Source organism: Pristiophorus japonicus, chromosome 8, assembly GCF_044704955.1.
Source record: "Pristiophorus japonicus isolate sPriJap1 chromosome 8, sPriJap1.hap1, whole genome shotgun sequence".
NCBI classification, from domain to species: domain Eukaryota; kingdom Metazoa; phylum Chordata; class Chondrichthyes; family Pristiophoridae; genus Pristiophorus; species Pristiophorus japonicus.
Window position 1 is genome coordinate 57,677,743 of NC_091984.1, and position 26,434 is coordinate 57,704,176.

Sequence of the window (26,434 nt, forward strand, 5' to 3'; positions counted from 1 at the left end):
CAATGTTCATAAATTAACTGGAACTGTGTTTGTGAGCAGAAAGGTACAGGGCAGAACCCACGAGTCAGCAACTGCCAGCAGGCCTCAGGTGACCCAGATGACTCAGAATCCCCAACAAAGGATGAATGCAAGGCAATTCACACCTTGTTGGCGTTGTGGAGGCTTCCATTCAAACTATTCATGCCGCTTCAAAGGGTATGTTTGCAAGAGCTGTGGAACAGTGGGGCACCTCCAACGAGCTTGCAAACGAACTGCAAGCTCTGCAAAATCTGCTAACCACCACGTGGCAGAGGATCAAAGCAATTTCGAGCCTCAGAGAGAGAAGGCAGATGTTGAAGTACACAGGGTGCACATATTTTCGACGAAATGTCCACCTATAATGCTAAACGTAAAATTGAATGGCTTACCCGCAGCCATGGAACTGGACACTGGCGCTAACCAATCCATCATGAGTAAAAAGATGTTTGAGAGACTGTGGTACTCCAAGGCATTCAGACCAGCCCTGAGCCCCATCCACACGAAACTGAGAACGTACACCAAAGAGCTTATCACTGTCCTGGGCAGCGCCATGGTCAAGGTCACCTACAAGGGCACGGTGCACGAATTGCCACTCTGGATTGTCCCGGGCGATGGTCCCACACTGCTTGGAAGGAGCTGGCTGGGCAAAATCCGCTGGAACTGGGATGACATCCGAGCGCTATCACATGTCGATGAGGCCTCATGTACCCAGGTTCTGAACAAATTTCCTTCCCCTTTTGAGCCAAGCATTGGAAACGTTTCCGGGGCGAAGGTACAGATCCACTTGGTCCCATTCACCACAAAGCGCAAGCGGTACCTCACATGATGAGGGAGAGAGTGGAAATCGAGCTGGACAGGCTGCAACGCGAGGGCATCATCTCCCCAGTGGAATTCAGCGAGTGGGCCAGCCGATTGTTCCAGTACTCAAAAGTGATGGTACGGTCAGGATTTGTGGTGATTATAAAGTAACTATTAATTGTTTCTTGCTACAGGACCAATTCCCGCTACCTAAGGCAGATGACCTATTTGCGACGCTGGCAGGAGGCAAGACGTTCACCAAGCTCGACCTGACTTCGGCCTACATGATGCAGGAGCTGGAGAAGTCTTCGAAGGACCTCACCTGCATCAACACACCCAAGGGACTGTTCATCTACAACAGATGTCCGTTTGGAATTCGGTCGGCTGCAGCGATCTTCCAGAGAAACATGGAGAGCCTACTCAAGTCAGGACGACATATTGGTCACAGGTCGGGACACCGCCGAGCACCTGCAAAACCTGGAGGAGGGCCTCTAGCGACTGGATCGCGTAGGGCTGTGGCTGAAGAGGTCGAAATGCGTCTTCATGGCAACAGAAGTGGAGTTTTTGGGGAGAAAGATCACGGCAGACGGCATTCGGCCCACAGACGCCAAGACAGAGGCTATCAGGAACGCGCCCAGGCCAAAGAACGTCACGGAGCTGCGGTCGTTCCTGGGACTCCTCAACTATTTTCGTAACTTCCTACCGGGGTTAAGCACCCTTTTAGAGCCCCTACATGTGTTATTGCGCAAAGGTGAGAACTGGGTATGGGAAAAAAAAAACAAGTAATTGCTTTTGAGAAAGCCAGAAACATTTTATGCTCCAACAAGCTGCTTGTATTGTATAACCCGTGTAAAAGACTTGTGCTAGCATGTGACGCATCGTCGTACGGTGTCGGGTGTGTGTATTACAATAAGCTAACGTTGCGGGGAAGTTGCAACCTGTCGCCTATGCTTCCAGGCCGAGAGGGCCGACAGCATGATTGAGAAAGAGGCATTAGCGTGTGTGTTCGGGGTAAAGAAAATGCATCAGTACCTGTTTGGCCTCAAATTTGAGCTGGAAACCGATCACAAGCCCCTCATATCTCTGTTCGCTGAAAACAAGGAGATAAATACGAATGCCTCAGTCCGCATACAAAGGTGGGCACTCGCGCTATCAGCGTATAACTATACCATCCGCCACAGGTCAGGCACCGAGAACTGTGCAGATGCTCTCAGTCGGCTACCATTGCCCACCACGGGGGTGGAAATGGCGCAGCCTGCACACTTGTTGATGGTGGCGCAGTCCGCAGACTTGTTGATGGTCATGGAAGCGTTTCAAAATGATAAATCACCTGTCACGGCCCGCCAGATTAGAACTTGGACCAGCCAAGATCCTCTGCTGTCCCTCGTAAAAAAACTGTGTACTGCATGGGAGCTGGGCCAGCATCCCCGTTGAAATGCAAGAGCTAATCAAGCCGTTCCAGCGGCGAAAGGACGAGCTGTCCATTCAGGCAGACTGCCTGTTGTGGGGTAACCGCCTCGTGCTACCCAAAAAGGACAGGGAGACGTTCATCTCGGATCTCCACAGCACACACCTGGTTATAGTGATGAAAGCGATAGCCAGATCCCACGTGTGGTGACCCGGTGTCGACTCTGACTTAGAGTCCTGTGTACGGCAATGCAGCGTATGTGCTCAGTTGAGCAACGCGCCCAGAGAGACACCACTAAGTTTGTGGTCCTGGCCCTCCAGACCATGGTCGAGGATCCATGTCGACTATGCGGACCCGTTTCTCGGTAAAATGTTCCTGGTGGTGGTGGATGCTTTTTCAAAATGGATTGAATGTGAAATAATGTCGGGAACCGCCACCGCCACCATTGAAAGCCTGAGGGCCATGTTTGCCACACACACCCTGCCTGACATACTGGTCACTGACAACGGGCCATGTTTCACCAGTGCCGAATTTAAAAAATTCATGACCCGCAATGGGATCAAACATGTCACCTTGGCTCCGTTTAAACCAGCCTCTAATGGGCAGGCAGAGCGGGCAGTACAAGCCATCAAACAGAGCCTTAAACGAGTCACAGAAGGCTCACTCCAAACCCGCCTGTCCCGAGTACTGCTCAGCTACCGCACGAGACCCCACTCGCTCACAGGGGTGTCCCCGGCTGAGCTACTCATGAAAAGGACACTTAAAACCAGACTCTCGCTGGTTCACCCCAACCTGCATGATCAAGTCGAGAGCAGGCGGCAGCAACAAAATGTAAACGATGGTCGCGCCACAGTGTCACGGGAAATTGATCTGAATGACCCTGTGTATGTGCTAAACTATGGACATGGTCCCAAGTGGATCGCGGGCACGGTGATAGCTAAAGAAAGGAATAGGGTTTTGTAGTCAAATTAGACAGTGGACAAATTTGCAGAAAGCCTCTGGACCAAACGAGGCTGCGTTTCACAGACTGCCCTAAACAACCCACAGCAGACACCACCTTTTTCGAGCCCACAATAAACACCCAAAGGATCAACGACACCACGCCGGACCAGGAAATCGATCCCATCATGCCCAACAGCCCAGCAAGGCCAGGCTCACCTAGCAACTCTGCAGGGCCAACAACACGCCAGCCCAGCGAGGGCACAGCCAACACACCAGAACAGACATTTGTACCGAGGCGGTCCACCAGGGAAAGAAAGGCTCCCGACCGCTTCACCTTGTAAATAGTTTTCATTTTGACTTTGGGCGGGGAAGTGATGTGTATCTGTAAAGCATGCACTCCCATGTTACGCCACCAGGGAGCTCATCCCCTGAAGTTCCAAGGGATCCCAGCATCCCTTGGGAGCACTGTATATAAGCCGGCCCCTGAGGCCTGTTCCTCACTCTGGAGTGTCTTATTAAAGACTGAGGTCACTGTTACTCTAACCTCCCTGTGGGGAGCCCCATCTGTGTTAGGAACACAATAGAATCCGCGTAGTTTTGCCTCCCGGTAGCGTTATTTGACTTGGGACATTTTACTATGTTAAAGGCAGTAGTATATAAATGCAAGTTGCTGTTGTTGACTCTCGCTATGAGGCCTGGAGACCAATTGCATCTGAAAGCAAACAGAGGCATATGGTCGCCATAGATGCAGGAGGGCCCACTCGGCTTGAATGCGACAGATTCTGTTTATTTTTTCATTTCATTCATTTGCAAAACCATAAGATATCCAAGAATGTACACTTTGAAATCCTGTATAGATAATCACTCAAATATAATGTCCTTAATTATCATTGGGTGCATCCACTGAGTCAGTATTATCAAACAGTGGGAAGGAACGTTGTTCTGCAAATGGAGAACTGTTGAGCTGTGAGCAGCAGGTATTTTTCTCTAAAGCTACAAGATTAGTTATTTGTAGAATTCTGAATTAAATTATCTGGTTCTAATACCCTTCTCTACTTCATAATATTCAGTGTTGGAAATGTATAGAAAAGCAATTAGTATCCATAGTCATACCTACCTAATTTAAAAACTGTAAAAATAATCCTGTTCATCGACACTCCACAGAAGGGGAAGTAAAATAAATTTTCCAACCATTTCTTCAGCACCCTCCAGCAGTCCCTTTTTAAGGGCCGCTGTGGAACTGGAAAAACTAGTTGGAGCTTGCATGGTAATATGTTCCACCAAGTTTTTCTCGCAATTTAGGCGGAGGACCCTTCTTTGGGTATTTAAATTGATCCAACGCTGATTTCAGGCAGCTGTTTGGTCTGACCAAAACCGGTGAGGACCAATATGGCGGCGGCCATGGCGCAAGCACAAACTAGGTGCAGGACGTCACGCCCAGAAATTGGTGTACATTGCACCTGTTTTACTCCGAAGAAGTGGGCAAAGCGCACCCCAAGTTTTAGCCCTGGTGTGTCCAAATTACATTTGCTGAATAAATGGCTCACACCAAGTGCCAGGATGTCAGATCAGGCCCACCATATAAATTTGAGTTTGACACACCAATTTTAGAGTAAAACACTTGTATAAAATGTGAAATGTGGTGCCATTTCGAGCAAAATCCTGGGCTAATGTCTTGAATACAGATTTAAAAGAAAATGGCATCTTTTTGCCATGGTATCCAGATGTTTGGAATAAAAAGGGTGGTGTTTCAGTATGGTAGGGCTGTGTGGCAAATAGGAGAATCTGATTTGTTGGTATTTCTATGTTTTTTTTTGTGTAGCAACAATGCTGGTTTCCTCGTGAGAGGGCAGATGTGAACTGTGCTGTAGCCTAAAACATGTCTGCTAATAAGACGTAATGTTGGTCGCTTAGAATATTTGTGTCATTTGGAAAAAAAACTTGCACAATAGTGCTTGGTTGACCAAATGCAATTCATGTCCTTGGTTTTGTCATTATTACCTTTGCAAATCCACACATTGATGATAACAACCAGTCGAAGAATACAGTTGCTGTCTGCATTTTCAAAAAACATCTACTATCTTTATCAGAGATTGTCAGCCTTTAATAATTAACGTATAAACTTTGACAAATATCAGTTGCTGATGCAATTTGCAATGTTAGATAATGCACGTGGAAAGGGAAATAGAGACAGTGTCTTCATTTTTATATTTTCCAGGCTGGCATCCAAACAGTTTATTGACTCCATCAATTTCTGAGATGTGCTATTTGGCACTCATCTTGATTGAAGCACCTAATTCCATGCCAATTTAGTCAGCTTATTTTCTGACACATTCGTTCAGCTTTCTTCTCTGTCCTTTTGGATGACATTTGCCATGAATTTGTAAACGAGTCAGCTGTCAATTGACTATTGTATTTGTTTTGCTTAGATTTTTGTTTGATTAGTATGAAATCTATCATACAAAATTCTCACGTAAAAGTCGAGAGGAAAATTCAAATTGGTGCAAAAATGGCACTAGAATTCACCAGTTTAAAAAAGTGAGTACACTCATGCCTGTTTAAAGGGTTTAAATCTAAATTGAAGGATCCCACATGTTTTGTTTTATTATTTGAATGAAAGATACTCAACTGTAATATGTACATAATTCACTTTGTATTCTCTTGTGGTCTCCATTTAAAATGGACATCACTTTCTTAGTTTTGGCACTCCTTCACTGTGCATTGCACCTTTTGATGGACAAAACGGCGTGTAAGCTTCTCAACGTGCACTAAGAGTGGTCCCGAGTAGAAAACTGTCATTTGCTTCTGTTCAGTACCTCCTTCATCCACATAGAAAAAATAAAAATGTGGACTGTTGGGAATCACAAGCATGAATTGTAGCTAAGCACTCTGTGCACACTGCATGCTGTGTCACAGTGCATACGTTCTGCATATATTCTAGCTTTGCACATTTGGGAAGCCCAGAACATCACAAATGTCCACAATCATACATGCCAACCTGAAAAACTCAGAAAAGCTAACAAATAGCTTCACAAAAGCTGATGCCTCAAAAAAACAACTTATAATTTAAAAAATAGCACTGTACAAGGGCCTGGAATCATTAAAATGTTACAGCACAAAAGAAGGTCATTGAAACCATCATGCCTCTTTACAAGAGCAATCCAGAACGCACTGCCCTGCTCTTTCCCCATAGTACTGTATCTTCCTTGCTTCAACTATTTATCCAATTTTCTCTTGAAAGATGCAATAGTCTCTGCCTCAGCCTCTCACAAAATATTCCATGCTCCAACAACATTCTATGTGAATAAGTTTCTCCTAACCCCTTTCCTCACTCTCAAGTGATAATTTTAAATTGACGACCACTCGTCACCGACTGCCCAACCAGAGGAAATAGTCTCTCTCTATTGACACTATTAAGACACTTCATAATTTTAAATGCCTTTATTAAGTCACATTTAAGCCTTCTCTGCTTCAGCTGAAATATTCCTACTGTCTCTCGTCTCTCCTCATTACTATAGTTTGCCATTGCTGGCATCATACTGGTAAATCTACACTCTCTGGCTTTAATGTACTTTTGGGGTACATTACCAACATTCTGGCCATACCAACATTTTATATAAATTTATCATGAGCCTGTAACTGTTTTATTCTATGCCCCTGTTTCCAAAACCCAAAAATGCTGTTGATGCATATCTGATGCATAATGCAATTAAGTATAAAATCCGATAGAATTACCAATACCTCGCTGCGAGTTGAAGAAAATAATTCAGTCTTTGGATTTTCCTGATCATAGATCACTTGCGATTCACTTTCATGAACTGACACCTCAGTTGGACTGTAATTTTGTAATTCAGTGCCTGCTGTATTTGGTATATATATGTTTTTTTAGTAAGAACTCCATCGTGACTAATTAAGATAACATTTTTTTATTAACTTAAATCAAGTAAAAAAATAATACAGCGGCATGATGTTGCAGTTTCTGATTCAGTAACATAATTTTATGTAGTAGGGTGAGCGGGAAGTATTCAGTTATGACAGTTTATGGTACACTTTATTCACATTGAAAAATGTGCGTGAAACTCTGGTGTATATCATATGCTGTTGCACATTATATGCAAATGATAATGTACTATTTTATGTTGTACAATAGGAAGCAATACCCAGGTAAGCTTCAAAAATTAATAATTTTATACAGATTAGGTAAAGTGTATGTAATATGTGACAAAATAGGAATATTAATGTATTTTATGTTCAATTTTAAAAAGGTAGAATTGAAATGGAAGTTGTGTTCCCTTCTTACAAAATGAGATGAGCTATCTGTGGGTCTAGACCAGATTGATATAGAAATGAAAATACAGGGGTTTTGTTGTAGGTACTGACTGATTTGTACATAGGCAGGCAATCAGAAACACTGATAATGTCTGAGCATCTGTTCCATCAGTATTCTGTGCAGTAATTTTTACTATTCAGTTTAATTGCAAATGATTGACAACTGTGACTTCAGAAGCTTTTGGAGTGGATAAATACCGGAAATTTTTCCATAGTCTTTAGTTTGTCCAAGAGATCCGAACTCCATGCGACCCATTTGTCCAGAAGTAGAAGATCTTTTTTTAACCTATAAAGGAGAGAAGCTAAAAAAAAACATTAAAATGCTTGATTTTATAAAGTAAATTGCCTCAAAAAGGAGTGTTTGAGTGCAAAAAAAAATTAATAGGTCCCTCAGATAACCCATTTATAACATGATAAACATCTCAAAAATTAAACACATTTCTAAAGTTTCCTATATTCTTACCTTCACAGCTATCTCATTCCTCCAGCCGTTTTACCCTGACAGGCCATTTCTTTCTCAATTTATTGATTTTGTATATTCAACCATTTTGATTTTGGACAGTAAGGGAATCAGAGTTTATGGGGACCAGACAGGAAAATGGAGTTGAGGTAGAAGATCAGCCGTGATCTAATTGAATGGCGGAGCAGGCTCGAAGGGCCCTATGGCCTACTCCTGCTCCTAATTCTTATGTCTTTATGAACTGAGAGTTGCATTGTTCATCTACAATATTGCATCTGGCAAGTTCACCGAGCCATTACTTTTACCACTTCAATGAAGTTTTACTTTCAACTTTTTTCAATACTATTATACTTTTAAGAGTCACTTAGTTTTAGAACCAGACCTCTCTTAAAGCAAACAATAAAAATTGTGTTTCTTTTCTTAAAAGTTTATCCATTTGAACCCTCAGTACTGTTTATATCCTATGTGTGATCTGGGAGTATGGAGATAGGTTTCATGTGTCAAGCCTTGTAATTTCATATATTAACACAAGTTTGTTTTAAAAATGATAGTTGAAACAAAATATATAAATGTTATGGCAATCAGTATCTGATAACTCTGTCCTTGACTCTCAATTAGCCTGTTTTGTAACAGATTCTCACTGCTGAGCATTACCTGTCCTCCGTATAGTGCAGTGAGTCTAGTGTTGTAGCCTTTTAAGGCAGGCTATCATGATGTGGCACCCAAAGCCTGACTCGCATGCTCATGCATTTGTACTTGGCATTCTCTGCACAGTAAGATCTTACTTGGCTGAGTGGTTTGGCGTAGCGCCAAATAGAGGCAAGTCGGTGGGCTAAAAGATGAAATCTGAGTATGGTGATCCACCTGCACTGTTACAACACCACCTAGTGGCAAAATCTGAAACTGCATTGACTGTGTATGGTTGTTTGACAATCTATCAAACATTTCATCCAGGGAAGATTGTCTGCATTGTAGAGCAGCAAAAAAAAGTAGTAAAAATAGTACAGATATAAGTAGATCTGCCTAAGTCAGCAGTGCCAAACAAATGTATACCACATCTCCATGAACATTTTCACAGGAATGATTTCTCGATTGAGAGCAAATTAACTGGTGAGAGGAGAACCTCTTGAGTGGCATTATTGGAACTCGGTCGTCTACACATTAATTCCCATTGAAATTAAGATTTTGGATAGTTCACCTCACGTGTACATAAACAAAATACTTGATGTGGAGATGTGTAATGTAATTTCTATCTCATGAGTGGCACAAGATATAACTTACAGGCGACTAAGTCACAAGCAAATGACCAGGTCAGTTCACTCCTTATATAAAACGTTCTTCATGGCTCCTCCTCATGTACCCTTTCTGTCTCCACAAAAAGGATTAACCAGAAATTTGTAAATGGCAAAATTCTAAGTGAATTCTGATTATCTGCTGAATAAATAAATCATGAATTTACTTTGCCTCACTGCAGACCAGGATATATTTTACTTGTGCTACATATTTTAAAGTGCCCAGATATTTGTGGTCAATTCTTAATTTCTAAACATGGCTATGTTTTTTCCTTGTCAATTTTCTATCCACCTTCCTCTCCTGAAGGCAGTGATTCCCTGCCAGGGTATAACTCTCAACTTCTGGTCTTTTGCCTAAAAGACCGGTATTCATGTACGAGTGTCGATTGCTATTTCGTTTTCACCTGATCACCGCACACGAGCACTTCGTGTAAGGAACAGTGGATAGTTGTCCAGGGGCAGGAGCCCGAATAGATTTTTCCCTTCCTAACCCAAGGAGCATCAAGTTTAATTGTAGACTCCTTCTGATGACTTAGATAAATCCGTCTAGTCTTGGAATTGAACCTGGAATGTGTGTAATCTATTATCAACTGCTCAGTGGATAAACTCACTTAAATATTAATGTTAAAATGCATTTTCTAAAATTCATGACAGTTTCACAGTTTTTGGATTCTCAATTTGCCAACAGGTAGCAGTCCTCTTGACAGTCCAAGGAATTTCTCTCCCAATGCAGCAGCTCACTTTTCGTTCATACCAGCACGGAGGTAAGATTTATTATTTTAGTGTTCTTTTACAAAAAAGAATAGCATGCGAGATGGTTTGGGTGTTGCATGGAATATGCACCGACTGCATGTGGAGTTAGCGAGAAGATTGATCTATAAAGGGATGGTATCTTTGTTTGCATTTACCTGTCAAAGTGCAACTGTTCAAAATCAGATGTGAGCAGCTGATGCATTTAACACATGGCCGTCTTTGAGAAATGGTGCAAATAACGTACTAAAGACAAGAACGGAAATTTAGTTCAACTCCTAAAATGTTTTGTCACCTCCTTGTCACCTTTGTTAGATGGCACTGATATTAAAATAATACTGATAGTGCAATGATTCAGCAAGCTCATGTATGGCTGTGTGGTATAAAGGTCGTGGGTTCAAGTCCCACTCCAGAGACTTGAGCTCAAAAATCTAGGCTGACACTCCAGTGCAGTACTGAGACCTTAAACCGAGGCCCCGTCTGCTCTTTCTTGTGGAAGTAAAAGATCCCATGACACTATTTCGAAGAAGAGCAGGGGAGTTATTTCTGGTGTGCTGGCCAATATTTATCCCTCAACCAATATCACTAAAACAGATGACCTGGTCATTATCACATTGCTGTTTGTGGGAGCTTGCTGTGCGCAAATTGGCTGCCACATTTCCTACCAACAGGGATGACACTTGCTTTAAAAAAAAAGTACTTAATTGGCTGTAAAATGCTTTGGAACATCCGGTGGTTCTGAAAGGCTCTATTAATGCAAGGCTTTCTTTCAGTAGTACGATAGTGTCTACATTCGTGCCTTCAATTCACTCCAGGCCATCAAATGGGAGAATAAGGTACATCCTCAGTGGATGGAGAAAAAAAATCAATAACATGCCAAGATGGCATTGGCCCCAGGACCTCGAAACTGTGGGACTCCTTAAGTCTTCCTATAATCTTCTCTCTCACTATTTAAAGCTTGAATGATGTCCCACACCATGGGTGTCACATAGATTTTTCAATTCTTATTAAGGTTAAGAACGATATGGGCAAAATCATGGTGGCCTATGTTGCTGTTCGTCACAGGAACGAAAAATGTAGGAAATATCAAGTACACAGTTAAAATGACACGAGCTGAAGCACTCTGGATTGCTGATTGTATCTACTGACATGAATTCAGCTCCCTTCTGGCTTATGAGCACGTAACTCCTCCCATCCAGTGATCCTGACAATATTATGAACATTGAAGCTTACATTTTCCACTGTCAGTGCAGTTTAGACTGTGGAATGGTTCTTTGGGTTTTGACAAGACTCAAATGGAAGTGTGCTATTTGCAGCCTATTTTCCAAAATTAACTCCTTTCCATAGCTACAGATTTCGATAGATGCAGGGAGCATGCTAACGGTGTGAGTGGAAAATTACATGTAAGTGAAATTAAAAGAGAGTATTAGAGCAGTAGCCTTTACCAAGACTTAAGGACAAGTTGACGAAGAAGTAATGAGCAAAAACGAAACATGGTAGCTTCAGGTGTTCATTCAGTATACGGCATTGCTCGAGGAACAGAAGTGGATCATTCAGCCCCTCGGGCCTACTCTGCCAGCAGTTAGATCATGGCTGATTTGATTCTCTGCACCATTTTCCTGCCTCTGCTCCATATCCATCGATAACCTTACCGAACAAGCATCTATTTATCTCAGTCTTTAGAGGTCCAATTGTCTTCGCATCCACAACCTTTTGGGGGAAGCGAGTCTCTTACCTACTCTAGTTTGTCATTCATTCTGTTCTCTTTATAGCTACACAAGAACATAAGAAATGGGAGCAGGAGTAGGTCATTTGGCCCCTCGAGCCTGCTTTGCCATTCAATATCATGGCTGATCTGATCCTGGCCTTAACTCCACTTTCCTGCCTGTAACCCATAACCTTTGACTCTCTGAATGTTCAAAAATCTGTCTATCTCTACCTTAAATATATTCAATGCCCCAACCTCCACAGCTCTCTGGGGTAGAGAATTCCAAAGATTCATGACCCTCAGAAGAAATTCCTCATCTCTGTTTTAAATAGGCGACCCCTTATTCTGAAACTATGCCCTCTAGTTCTAGATTCCCCCACGAGGGGAAACATCCTCTCTGCATCTACCCTGACCAGCCCCCTCAGAATCTTATATGTTTCAATAAGATCAGCTCTCATTTTTTTAAACTCCAATGAGTATAGGCCCAAACTTTCTTCATAAGACAACCCCTTCATTTCGGGAATCAACCTAGTGAATCGTCTCTGAACTGCCTCCAAAGCAAGTATATCCCTCCTTAAATAAGGAGACCAAACCTGTATGCAGGTGTGGTCTCACTAACACCCTATACAGTTGTAGCAAGACTTCCTTACTTTTATACTCCATCCTTCTTGCAACATTCCAATTGCCTTCCTAATTACTTGCTGTACCTGCATGCTAACCTTTTGTGTTTTCATGTACAAGGACCCCCAGATTCCTCTCTACTGCAGCATTTTGTAATCTCTCTCCATTTAAATAATAATTTGCTTTTTATTCTTACTACCAAAGTTCAATGACCAATTTATCCCGACTCTCTCTTTTCTGTTAGTTAGTTAGTAGTCACTAAGTTGATTCCTGAGATGACGGGATTGTCATATGCTAATATATTACCCTCAATCTCGTGAGCTCTTATCTTGTGCAGTAACCTTTTATGTGGCACCTTATCAAATGCCTTCTGGAAATCCAAATACACTACATCTACTGGTTTCCTTTTATCCACTTGAGCAAATATCCCACATTATATGGTACATCAGTCATTGAAGGTTGGCATGCAGGTACAGCAGGCGGTTAAGAAAGCAAATGGCATGTTGGCCTTCGTAGCGAGGGGATTTGAGTACAGGGGCAGGGAGGTGTTGCTACAGTTGTACAGGGCATTGGTGAGGCCACACCTGGAGTATTGTGTACAGTTTTGGTCTCCTAACCTGAGGAAGGACATTCTTGCTATTGAGGGAGTGCAGCGAAGGTTCACCAGACTGATTTCCGGGATGGCGGGACTGACCTATCAAGAAAGACTGGATCAACTGGGCTTGTATTCACGAGTTCAGAAGAATGAGAGGGGACCTCATAGAAACGTTTAAAATTCTGATGGGTTTAGACAGGTTAGATGCAGGAAGAATGTTCCCAATGTTGGGGAAGTCCAGAACCAGGGGTCACAGTCTAAGGATAAGGGGTAAGCCATTTAGGACCGAGATGAGGAGGAACTGCTTCACCCAGAGAGTGGTGAACCTGTGGAATTCTCTACCACAGAAAGTTGTTGAGGCCAATTCACTAAATATATTCAAAAAAGAGTTAGATGTAGTCCTTACTACTAAGGGGATCAAGGGGTATGGTGAGAAAGCAGGAATGGGATACTGAAGTTGCATGTTCAGCCATGAACTCATTGAATGGCAGTGCAGGCTAGAAGGGCCGAATGGCCTACTCCTGCACCTATTTTCTATGTTTCTATGTTTCTATATTCTATCTGCCAATTTTTTGCCCACTCACTTAACCTGTCGATATCCCTTTGCAGATTCTTTGTGTCCTCTTCACAACTTGCTTTCCCACCTATCTTTGTATCATACGCAAATTTGGCTACATTACACTTGGTCCCTTCATCCAAGTCATTAATTTCGATTGTAAATAGTTGAGGTCCCAGTACTGATCCCTGTGGCAGCCCATTAGTTACAGTTTGCCAACCTAAAAATGACCAATTTATCCCGACTCTCTGTTTTCTGTTACTCAGTTAGTAGTCACGAGGTTGATTCCTGAGATGAAGGGGTTGTCTTATGCTAATATATTACCCCCAATCTCGTGAGCTCTTATCTTGTGCAGTAACCTTTTATGTGGCACCTTATCGAATGCCTTCTTGAAATCCAAATACACTACATTTGTCAAACATGATTTCCCTTTCATAAAACCATGCTGACTCTGCTTGATTGTATTATGATTTTCTAAATGTCCTGTTGTTATTATCTCTTAATAATGGACTCCAGCATTTTCCCAATGACACATGTTAGGTTAACTGGTCTATAGTTTCCTGATTTTTGTCTCCCTCCTTTCTTGAATGGGGGCATTACATTTTCAGTTTTCCATTACATTTGCAGTTTTCCAATCTATTGGGACCTCCCCAGAATCCAGGGAATTTTGGTAGATTACAACTGTCATGTATCCAGACATGTTTACTGCTTGTACTATTACATATGATGTGCCACCAGAGGGCACTACTATGGGAAACTTGTATACCAGCTGTATGGTCACTAAGGTGTGCCACCACAGGGCACTGCAGTGGGAGACTTGAAGGTTACCTGTACAGGTATGCCAGGCCTAGTATAAAAGGCAGGCCACCATGTGTGATCATCACTCTGGAGTTATATTAAATGGTTATATTAAGGTCACTACAGTTCAAGTGCAACACTTTGCCTTGTGGAGTCATTATCAGAGCATCTCAAGACATAACAACAACCAATGCATCCACTATCTCAGCAGCCATTTCCTTTAAGATCCGATGATTCAAACCATCAGGTCCAGGGGACTTGTCCACCTTTAGTCCCGTTAGTTTGCATAGTACTTTTTCTCTAGTGATAGTGATTGTTTTAAGTTCCCCCTCCCTATTACCCCTTGATTATCTATTATTATTGGGATGCTTTAATGTCTTCCACTGTGAAGACCGATACAAAATATTTGTTCACAGTCTCTGCCATTTCCCTCTTTCCCATTATTAATTCCCCAGTCTCATCCTCTAAGGGACCAACGTTTACTTTAGCTACTCTCTTCCTTTTTATGTACCTGTCGAAGCTCTTACTGTCTGTTTTATTATTTCTTGCTAGTTTACTCTTTATTTTTTTTTAGTCGTCCATTGCTGGTTTCTAAAGATTTCCCAATCCTCTGGCCTCCCACTAATCTTCGCAACATTGTATGCCTTTGTTTTCAATTTGATACCATCCTTAACTTCCTTAGTTAGCCACAGATGGTTCATGCTTCTTTTAGAGTCTTTCTTTCTCACTGGAATATATCTTTGCTGAGATTTGTGAAATATCTCCTTAAATGTCTGCCACTGCTTTTCTACCATCTTGCCCTTTAATCTATTTTCCCAGTCCATGTTGGCCAACTCTGTCTTCATATCTTTGTAATTGCCTTTATTTAAGTTCAGGACACTTGTTTGAGACCCAAGTTTCTCACCCTCAAAACTGTCACCAAGCTTCATGGTCTACAGGGCCGTAGTAATACCCGCCCTCCTACATGGCTCAGACGTGGACCATGTTCAGGAGACATCTCAAGTCACTGGAGAAATACCACCAGCGATGTCTCCGCAAGATCCTACAAATCCCCTGGGAGGACAGACGCACAAGCATTAGCATCCTTGTCCAGGCCAACATCCCCAGCATTGAAGCACTGACCACACTTGATCAGCTTCGCTGGGCAGGCCACATAGTCCGCATGCCAGACACGAGACTCCCAAAGCAAGCGTTCTACTTGGAACTCGGCCACGGCAAACAAGCCAAAGGCGGGCAGAGGAAACTTAGAAACATTGAAAATAGGTGCAGGAGCAGGCCATTCGGCCCTTCGAGCCTGCACCACCATTCAATAAGATCATGGTTGATCATTCCCTCAGTACCCCTTTCCTGCTTTCTCTCCATACCCCTTGATCCCCTTAGCCGTAAGGGCCATATCTAACTCCCTCTTGAATATATCCAATGAACTGCCATCAACAACTCTCTGCGGCAGGGAATTCCACAAGTTAACAACTCTCTGAGTGAAGAAGTTTCTCCTCATCTCAGTCCTAAATGGCCTACCCCTTATCCTAAGACTATGTCCCCTGGTTCTGGTCTTCCCCAACATTGGGAACATTCTTCCTGCATCTAACTTGTCCAGTCCCGTCAGAATTTTATGTTTCTATGAGAGCCCCTCTCATCCTTCTAAATTCCAGTGAATACAGGCCCTGTCGATCCAGTCTCTCCTCATATGTCAGTCCTGCCATCCTGGGAATCAATCTGGTGAACCTTTGCTGCAGTCCCTCAAGAGCAAGAATGTCCTTCCTCAGATTAGGAGACCAAAACTGAACACAATATTCCAGGTGAGGTCTCACTAAGGGCCCTGTACAACTGCAGTAAGACCTCCCTGCTCCTATACTCAAATCCCCTAGCTATGAAGGCCAACATACCATTTGCCGCCTTCACCGCCTGCTGTACCTGCATGCCAACTTTCAATGACTGATGTACCATGACACTCGGGTCTCGTTGAACCTCCCCTTTTCCTAACCTGTCGCCATTCAGATAATATTCTGCCTTCGTGTTTTTGCCACCAAAGTGGATAATCTCACATTTATCTACATTATACTGCATCTGCCATGCATTTGCCCACTCGCCTAACCTGTCCAAGTCACCCTGCAGCCTCTTAGCATTCTCCTCACAGCTCACACCGCCACCCAGCTTAGTGTCATCTGCAAGGCTTTTGACAAGCTCCCACACAAGACATTAGTGTGCAAAATTAAAGCACATGGTATTGGGGGTAATGTACTGATGTGGATAGAGAACTGGTTGGCAGACAGGAAGCAGAGAGTCGGGATAAACGAGTCCTTTTCAGAATAGCAGGCAGTGACTAGTGGCGTGCTGCAGGGCTCTTGTCCACTCTACTAGTTACATCCTCAAAAAATTCTAGAACATTTGTCAAGCATGATTTTCCTTTCATAAATCCATGCTGACTTGGATCGATCCTGTCACTGCTTTCCAAATGCATTGGTGTTTCATCTTTAATAATATTACACTCAATTCCTTTATCTAAATCATTAATGTATATTGTAAATAGCTGGTGTCCCAGCACTGAGCCCTGCGGCATCCCACTAGTAGTTTGTGAGACTTCTGGTTGTTGACTTTTTGTAAGGGGTGCTGACATTTTCAAGGTCTTTTTAAGGGATCACAGTGGTTTAGGCAAGCCGTGATCGCAAACCTACCTCCTGTTCTCAGCACAGAGCCGTTCATGAGTGAGAACACTATGAATGGAAAACACCCATCTCTGAAAAGTCTGCCAGCAGAAACAGCTGATCCTTCTGATAGTCAACTGAAATAAGAATCAGACAGATAGCGCTGCTTGCTCTCCCACTGGCCGCACAGTGGGTTAGCCCGTACCTTCTGCTGCTACAGCACTGCTCTCCCTTCTGGTCGAGATCTGCGATATTATGGATTCTTTTGGCAGGACCTGACTGGAAGGGGGACAGCATTGTTGTTGGAAGCAGGATGTGTGTGTCAGCCCACTGTGCTCCCATGGTGGAAGCTGCCAGGATTGCCTGTCTGTCGTTTTTATTCCCCACTGGAAGATCAGCTGTTTCTGGCGGCAGGTTTTCTCTAAGCGGGAATTGCACGACAGGCATTTCAAAGTGGGGCAGGGTTTGGACACTGCTGACTTAATACAGCGTCTAGTGGTCACAGAAGTAAACTTCATGTTGATCAAAATGTTTTTGTAAAGAAAGAGAGACTTACATTTATATAGTGTCTTTTACAACCACCGGACATCTCGAAGCGCTTTACAGCCAATGAAGTACTTTTGGAGTGTAGTCACTATTATAATGTAGGAAACGCAGCAGCCAATTTACGCACAGCAAAGTGATAATGACCAGATAATCTGTTTTTTCTTATGTTGATTGAGGGATAAATATTGGCCAGGATGCCGGGGATAACTCCCCTGCTCTTCTTCGAAATAGTGCCATGGGATCGTTTACATCCACCTGAGGGGGCAGACTGGGCTTAACGTCGCAGCCGAAAGACGGCACCTCCGCCAGTGCAGCACTCCCTCAGCATTGCACTGAAGTGTCAGCCTAGATTTATGTGCTCAAGTCCCTGAGGCCCAAAATTCCACATGGACTTTTTTTGGCACAGTTGTAGAGGTACGTCCAATTTTTTTTTTAGTGGCCCGACTGCGGCAAAAAAAAAGTTCCAAGTTTCGCTGGCATAACCTTTCATTTTAGAGCGGCGCAAATTGTCCTTAAGCTCTGAGTGGAGCTTAAGGTCTATGCCAAAAAACTGAGGTTGCCAGGATAACAAGGGACACACTGAAGGGATGAGGCACAAATAAAGCATTTCCCCTTTGTAAAATGGATCACTAAGTGAAATCTCAATATATGAAACAATATGAAATTCCTTTATTCCTTTTTAGCATTTATAGATATTTTTTTCACCTCTACAGTGTCGGTGCCACTGCAATCCTGGGCTGAAAGGCCCCCCCACCCCACCCCCACCCCCTGGCTGGTGCCACTGCAATCCTGGGCTGAAAGGCCCCCCCCACCCCACCCCCACCCCCTGGCTGGTGCCACTGCAATCCTGGGCTGAAAGGCCCCCCCACCCCACCCCCACCCCCTGGCTGGTGCCACTGCAATCCTGGGCTGAAAGGCCCCCCCACCCCACCCCACCCCCACCCCCTGGCTGGTGCCACTGCAATCCTGGGCTGAAAGGCCCCCGCCCCGATGCTGTGCCTTCAGCTCTGCTAAAACAATGGTGTCTTTTCTGCGCTTATTTTCTCTTCTCTGCACCGATTTTCTTAATTGTAGGTAAGGTTTTTCAGAAGGGTGCAGTGCGCCGTTTTTGAAAAAATGGTATTTGGCCAAACTCGCTGAAATAGAAACAGAAACTTTGGTGAAACTGATCCAAAAAAACAGCACAGAATGGTGGCGAAAATTCAGCCCCTGAAGTGGGATTTTAACCCACAACCTTCTGACTCGGAGGTGAATAACAAAATAGTTGCATTACAGAGTAGTAATGGTTACCCCTGGTGTCTACTGGTTAAAGCCATTATCTGGTGCAACACAAACCCATACGGACCCAAAGTTCAGTGCCAAGTCTGTGCTGAAATAGCAGATCTCAGCTGCGGCAGCACCTTCACCCTCGGTGCTTCTGGACTAAATGGAGGAAAGGAACCAGGATTCCTGCTCGTGATCAGTATTCAATAAAGAACGAAGAACAGCCTGCATTTATATAGCGCCTTTCATGATCTCCGGATGTCCCAAAGCGCCTTATAGCCGATGACATACTTTTGATGTGTAGTCACTGTAAGAATGTAGGAAAGGCAGCGGCCAAATTGTGTACATCAAACTCCTACAAACAGCAATGTGATAAATGACCTGTTTTTTTTTTTTACTGATGTTGGTCAAAGGGTAAATATTGGCCAGAACACAGACAGAGCTCCCCTCCTTTTCTTCTTCAAAATAGTGTCATGGGATCTTTTATGTCCACCTGAGGGGGAAACTTCTCATCCGAAAGGCTCCTTGTGGAAAGTGTGATTGCTGGCTGTATCTTGAGAACTTTATTGGGCTTGGCTATGGTGTCCTCCTCAGTTGAATGCTGCAGAGCCACTCGCTGCGCAGATACTCGGGGCTGAAATTTAACAGCCAAAAATGGGTAGGTTGGGGTCGGAACAAATGTTAAAATTTTAATAATCGGAACCCCAACTCTGACCCGACTCCAACCCGCCCACTTCCAGGTTTAATGGAGGCGGGCAGCCAACCCAGTCCCAGAAGGCGGATTGGCAATTTCAATAATTTAATGAGGCCGACAACCTCTGATTTAACCTCTTTTGCAGGTTTTACAGTGGGTGGCCGGGTTTCCCAAGCCTCAGGGAAATCCGGCGGCTGAATGGAGGTGAGGACAACTTCGGGGAGAAGGTAAGTGCTTTTACAGCACTGTTTGTGGGCCAGGAGAAGCAGGAGTGCTTGCCCCTGCCTTCCAAGCTCCCCCTCCCCGCCATACAAAGACTCTCGGAATTGAACAGCATTACCTAGTGGCTAAATCTGAAACTGCATTGACTACGTGTATGTTTTGAACTTGAGCCACACTGCAGGATTGGAGCTGTAATCTCAGCTCCAAAGATTCTTAGTGCAGTACTGAGAGAGTGTTGCAGTATTGGAGGTGCTGTCCTTCAGATGAGATGTTGAACCTATTTGCCTTTTACGATGGATTTAAAAGATCCCATGACAGTATTCAAAGAAGAGCAGTGTGGTTTCCCATAGTCCCTCAAATAATACCAGCAAATTCTCTCTCCACCAATACCGGGAAAATATAAAATAAATGTTCCTTTATCTCATGTGTGGGATGTTGTTGATGTAGAGTGGCTCCTGCAGTTGCCTACCTCCTGACTCCCCAAAGCCTTTCCATCATCTACAAGGCACAAGTTAGGAGTGTGCCTGGATGAGTGCAGCTCCAACAAAACTCAAGACGCTCGACGCCATCCAGGACAAAGCAGCCCGCTTGATTGGCACCCCATCCACCACCTTCAACATTCATCCCCTCCATCACCAGCGCACTGTGGCTGCAGTGTGAGCATTTACAAAATGCACTGCAGCAACTAGCCAAAGCTTCTTCAGCAGCACCACCCAAACCCGCAATCCCTACCACCTAGAAAGGCAGCAGGTGCATGGGAACACCATTGCTTCCAAGTTCCCCTCCAAGTTATGCAGCATTCTGACTTTGAAATATATCGCCGTTTCTTCATGGTCGCTGGATCAAAATCCTGGAACACTCTCCCCAATAGCACTATGGGAGTACCTTCATCACACGGACTGCAGCGGTTCAAGAAGGCGGTTCACTACCACCTTCTGAAGGCCAATTAGGATCACAATAAATGCTGGCCTTGCCAGCGACACCCACATCCCAGGAACGAGTAAAAAAAAAAACTAAATCACAAAAGTCTTAAAATAATTCATTACATTAAGACTGAGATGCTTCAATGAATTGATAACGCATTGATGTACTTTGAGACAAGTTGAATGAAAGGATAAAGCACTGCATTACCTGAATGAGGACTGTTGGAGAAAAAAGTGAAACTGCACAGCAGCAAGAGTCATTGCCTTTAGGAGAAATGGGAAGGAAAGGGCTGAACATCAGAAAGCTGAATAAGGCTATAATACAGAAAACATTTTTTAAAACTTGCCTTTCAAAAGAAATAGTGATTTTTACTGTGTTGGTTAAAAAAACATTTCTTCTTTAAAGAATGACGAAATAAGTTAATCCTTTTCACTTTTCCAATGAGAAAATGTTACTAAAAATAAATAAAAAGTTACTTGATTCATTAAACATTGTGAAGGATACCCGATTCCCAGTAAGGATGTATTTCCACTATAACTATAGCGTTGGTGCAAAACAGTTTGCAATTAGTGTAAATGCAGCCTGACTAGGGTCAGATCAGGCCTTGACACCTGATTAACAATCCACATGTTTAGCATCACTGCAAAGATGAAATAGCTTCGCATCGACACTAAACCTGGTACAGGTGCCTTCAAAGGAGCGACATGGCGGCCCAATCCGGCATTCAGCGCGGTGGCCCCGACCTGCAAGGACCATCAGCCGGTCGGGGCCTTCAAAGGAGCGGCATGGCGGCACACCATTCCAGGGAGCAGCATATGTTGGTGCAAGAGAGCGACGGCTGTGACGAGGGCGACTGGATTGGATGTCACCATAACCCAGGTCGGTGATTGGAGCGTGAGCGGGAGCAGGAGCGGCGAGGTCGGGGTGAAGGAGCGGTAAGAGATCGTGGAGCGACGTGATTGGGGCCTGGGAAAGGCGTGATTTCGGGGCCCAGAAGAGGCGAGGGCCCAGGGGCAACATGGGCCAGCCCACACTGCAATATGTGTGCGCACTAGAGCTTGGTCTCCAGTCGTCTTGTTTAATACTTGCCACTGGACCAAGATCTAGCTCTTGTCAAGCCCGTGTGGTGGCTGGTGTGCAACGGCTACCACACATTAAAAAAAAAATCCGCGCACAGGCATCTTCCTCCCTTCAACGAGTAGTTCGGGACCTGGAATATTAGGTGCTTCATTGAAACACCTGTGAATTCATCTCTTTTTGGCATGGAAGCAAGTCATCCTCGATATGAGGGACCGCTTATGATGATGATGACAAATGCACTGTTATATTTCCTGTAGCCATGACATGCTGGGCTTTAGTTCTATACCTGCTGCCAATTCTTCAGTACTCCACTAAAGTGGCCATTCTACTTGTGCGATGGGAATCTGGGGGAAAAAAATGTGGGACTAATCAGTGTTGTTCTTCCTGTCCTCACCCAGTGTCGACAGGTGACCAGTTCTAGTAGGCACACCTGGAGGGGAGGAGAGGAGAGGAGAATAGTCACTGATTAGTAATTATAAACCAGGAGCAGGAACTCTCGCAGAACCCACACCCACTATGTAGCATGAGTACGTTGAGACAGTTTGTGTGCTCCTCTTCATCTTTGTTGAGGTTACTCAACTCAGCACAGATCAGAGATAAAAATCTGGGCGTTTTCCTGGTCTTTTTGGCACCAGCTCATCACTTGGTACATTTCACACAACAAGAAGGTTGAGTATTTTATGGTAATTCAAGCTGTAAGTGTTCTGTCATTGAGGACATTTTCTTTCTTTCCAATGCGCCTGGTATTCCCTGACAATCTCCCATCCAAGTACAAACCAGGCCTGACTCTACTTAGCTTCTGAGTTCAGACGAGATCGGGTGTTTTCAGAGTGGCTGTCAGCTTGAAAGGCATTTTTTTGATTGAAAATATCGGTTTATTTTGTTTTTCAGGGAAAGTTTATATATGCTTGACGTTGTATATTACATTGTTATCTGTCCTTTATATAACCAACAACTGGAACCAGGATTCTTTTGGTACCTTTCGGATTTCACTTAGGTTTAAAAAAAAGAACCAGAATGTGCACCAAGGTAGTAAAACTCTGCAATCGAGCCCTTAATTCCACACCTTCCCTGGCTGTATGCTCAGCCTGGGCCAGTGGTGCACAAAAAACTCAGTGTTCTGTTAATCCCTGTGTTTAGCTTCAAAACCCACCATAATGCCCGTGTTCTATTCACAACAGTCTACAAGTCTCTCTGTTCCTTGTGTTGGCAAAGTATTATCCTGTTTATTGGTCTTGCTTCATTAAAATTTGTTAAAAAATTAAAAGTGCTCACCTCAGTGATGGTAGCAAGGCTCCTTAATCATTTTTTGTTTATTTCTCTAGCTTAATCTCTTCTCTGTTCCCATTTTGGATACAGTGTGAAAGCATAAAACACCGTCTAGTTACGTGGGGCACAGGTCAAATGCACTTCAGAGCTTCATTATCCAGTGGCTGGATATAGAGTAACATTTGACCGTCCTTACCACCTTGTCAGTTAGGGAATAGAAACAGGTGCAAGGCCGACTATAAACTGAGAGAAAACTAGAAAGGCAATTGGTCATACGTATATTGCATGCACCCTTTCAGTGTAGATTTTCAAACCATCATTTAATTAGTTACCTCTTAATGCCATCAGTATCTTCATTTCTGCTCTGTGATTTGAGGATATACTTTAAAGCAATTTCACGTTTTTAAATATCACAAAGCATTAAGCATTTTAAAAACCGACAATCCATGTGAAGAGAGATCTGGTGTGCAATTTCCAACGTGGCCAATAATTTACTGTAGCTATTCAGAATCTGAAGATATTGAGCTTCATTGAAAATGAAGGACAAAAGTACTATTTGCACACTTAGGAAATTGTTGACTGTTGTGAACTCTTAACCTAAAATCAGAAATCATGGTTTGTTCCACATTGTTGCATACTCTGTTGGAGTTAAATGCAGACCTGAAAATTGTCTGTTTTGCATATGTTACAAGTAAAGATTGACTCATCCAGTAATTTGAATGTATATTATTTTGTACTGCATTGTTTTGCTTGACAATGTATTTTTATTTCTTCGATGCAGCCATGGTCACAGAGCTGACAGGTAACACTCAAATAGGTGTTGCCGTCATATTTATTGCATGTATTGGAGCTGTACTTTGGATGTTTGTGCATATGCTTTTCTTGCATGAAAATACAATAAAGTGCTTGAGCAAAATGTTGTCCCGTGTGTACAGAATGGTGCAGATACTGTAGTTTGTGCATTGACCCATGGAGGAAAATGCTTACAGAAGCAGAAGGAACTAAAGCTGCAACTGGTAGGAAATGTGGTTTCTTGAAGAATCCACTCGATTGAAGCCACTGGATCTGCAGCTAAATTTGTATTAATGAATGCCGAGCTCCTTTTGCACTTCCTGTGCTAACCTGTGTAGATTTTATGGAGCTTTAATAATGCCCGTTCACTGTTCTAATATTTCTTGTTACAAAAGCATTTACCTCCATGGACTAACTCCCCTGTGTCTTGTTGGAAATAGCCAAGTTTTAGGCTATCTCTATCACTTTAATAATCAGGATCGACTGTAAACCAATCTGGTGGGTATATTGTGTTTAATCAGAGTTTAAGATGGAATATAACACATTAGTTATACAGCAAAAACATACAACCGTAACAAGTAGTTGATACCCATCCAATTGGGCAAACGGCTGGCGCACGTGAGCAGCTCTCTGGCTTGCAGTCTCTTTCTATTTGTCCAGAGCTTCCTTCAGTAAAGCATTGGGTCACTCGAGAGTGTTCGACCAGCCCAACTTCTATTTCACTCTCCCCTCACACTGTTTGTGAGAACAACCTTGAGAAGACTGCATTTATTCTCTTTTATGGGATGGGCCTGACATGGGATATTGACAAGACCTTTCCCTAAAGATGTAATATCCAATAAGGCTTCTCGTTCTTTGTCTCGATTCTTGTGTCAAGAACCCGCCCTAAAGATTTTGGCCACATGTTCTTTGTTTACACTTCCCAAGGTTCGTTCTTTGAAATTCGTATCTTATCTCTTTTGCCCATATCTTGCCTTTGATGCCATGAGGCCAAACCAGAAAACTGCACGCCTCAGAGTCATTATCTCCTTTACAAATTGCCTTAAAGATACATAAACAAAGTTGAAGTCTTAACTTGAAAACAACAGATAATGGTTGTCATAGTGCAGAATGCTGTAACATGTCACCAGGGTACCAAAACATTAGCATTTCTAAGCATCTAATACCAGTCTGAGGAGACATTTAATCTCCAGTTCAAAACAATGATTTAAACATAGTATCCTTCTTGTCAGTTTTATACATTTTGATCCCCTGATTTCGAACAGTCTTTCTGTTTTATTAAATACAGTTCTGTCATTTACTCTACTCGTAATGCTTTTGTAAAATGTTGTCTTTGACAAATGTTATTGATGAAGTATATTGTGACTTACATTTTGTCATAGAATCCTGGAGTAACTTGTACCATTAAGTGAACAGGCTTCCATCCAAATGGCAAAACCACTGGACCAGTATTTTTTCAGAGGGGGCTATGATCTTGTGACATTCATCTCTTATCGAGTTCATGTTCAGGAAGTGTTCCTCAGCTCTTCTGTTCCTCTTGTCAGAAACATTCTTCACTTTTCTTACGACATCAGGATAAATTATTAGTCATTAATTCTAGCAGTCCAGTCCTTTTGTGTTATTTTGTTGTATCCGTCCTTTTTACAAAGAGATGTATATAATTAGAGGCCAAACCTTTAACCACTGTCAGGTTCTCAACTTTGCAAGGTTGTTTAAATCTAGTCCTGAATGTATTTTTTATTTTTACTTTCTGATCTGGTCCTAGTCCTGTATTGATTCAGTTGCTGCTCTACTCTGGTTTGCTTGTTCCTAATTGATGTTAGCACCCAGCACCCAGTATCAAGACCAGAACTATTTGCCATGGACTCTTCCCAGTAACTGACACTCACAAACACTGAGTGTCACAGCCTCCAGTTTACTGTGACCAACATAAGTCAAAGTCTGTTTTTATTATATAAGGTTTTAGGAATTTTACCAGAGTTTAGGGAATCACATACAATGATACTATCATTTTATAATTAGGACCCCTGCTTTATTGGTCATTCTTCAATTCCCAGTGCAGAGATTTTGTGTTCAAAAGTCCTGTTTCACTCACATAGAAAACAAAGCATCATTTGTTACAATTGGACCAGAACTACATCATTACATTCTATATTGGCTCAGAACATCTGAGAATCCTCGGGAGTTTCATCTTATCTTAGCCTGATAAGCGATGAAGTTTCTTCAAAATGGCACTCTCTTTACATCTCTAGTCACAGATTCCACTGTTGTGATTCACACGAAGACTAAATCTAGGACATTGCTTAGTCAGACAAATCTCTTCCCCAGAAAAATAAATCAATAAGTTTGATAATTAAGAACCATAACAACTAGGAGCAGGAGTAGGCTATATGGCCCATCGAGCCTGCTCTGCCATTCAATAACATTATGGACTGATCTTCTACATCAACTCCACTGTCCTGCTTTATCCACATTCCCTGATTCCCTGAGTGCCCAAGAATCATCAATCTCAGTATTGAATATAGAAACATAGAAATCTACAGCGTAGAGGAGGCTATTTCAGCCCATTGTGTCCGTGCCGGCCAACAAAGAGCCACACAGCCCTCGGTCAGCAACCCTGAAGGTTACATATAAACCTAGTAACAATGACGGAAAGGTAAAGAACATCCGGCCCAACCAGTCCGCCTCACACTACTGCCATACCCCATGTATCGCAACATTTTA

The 26,434-nt window shown here is 43.1% G+C and overlaps 1 protein-coding gene across 8 annotated transcripts in view; it reads left to right on the forward strand.

Annotated features, from left to right (window-relative positions):
* Positions 1-26,434, forward strand: part of mast2 (microtubule associated serine/threonine kinase 2) — a 641,111-nt gene that overhangs the window by 467,508 nt on the left and 147,169 nt on the right. For 6 of the 8 annotated variants that reach the window (XM_070886829.1, XM_070886832.1, XM_070886831.1 and 3 more), the window contains 2 exons: positions 9,936-10,011; positions 23,700-23,720. In XM_070886829.1, coding sequence (XP_070742930.1) covers positions 9,936-10,011; positions 23,700-23,720 — 97 coding nt within the window. The remainder of the gene's footprint in view (positions 1-9,935; positions 10,012-23,699; positions 23,721-26,434) is intronic. The other 2 variants (XM_070886830.1, XM_070886833.1) reach the window with 1 other exon arrangement.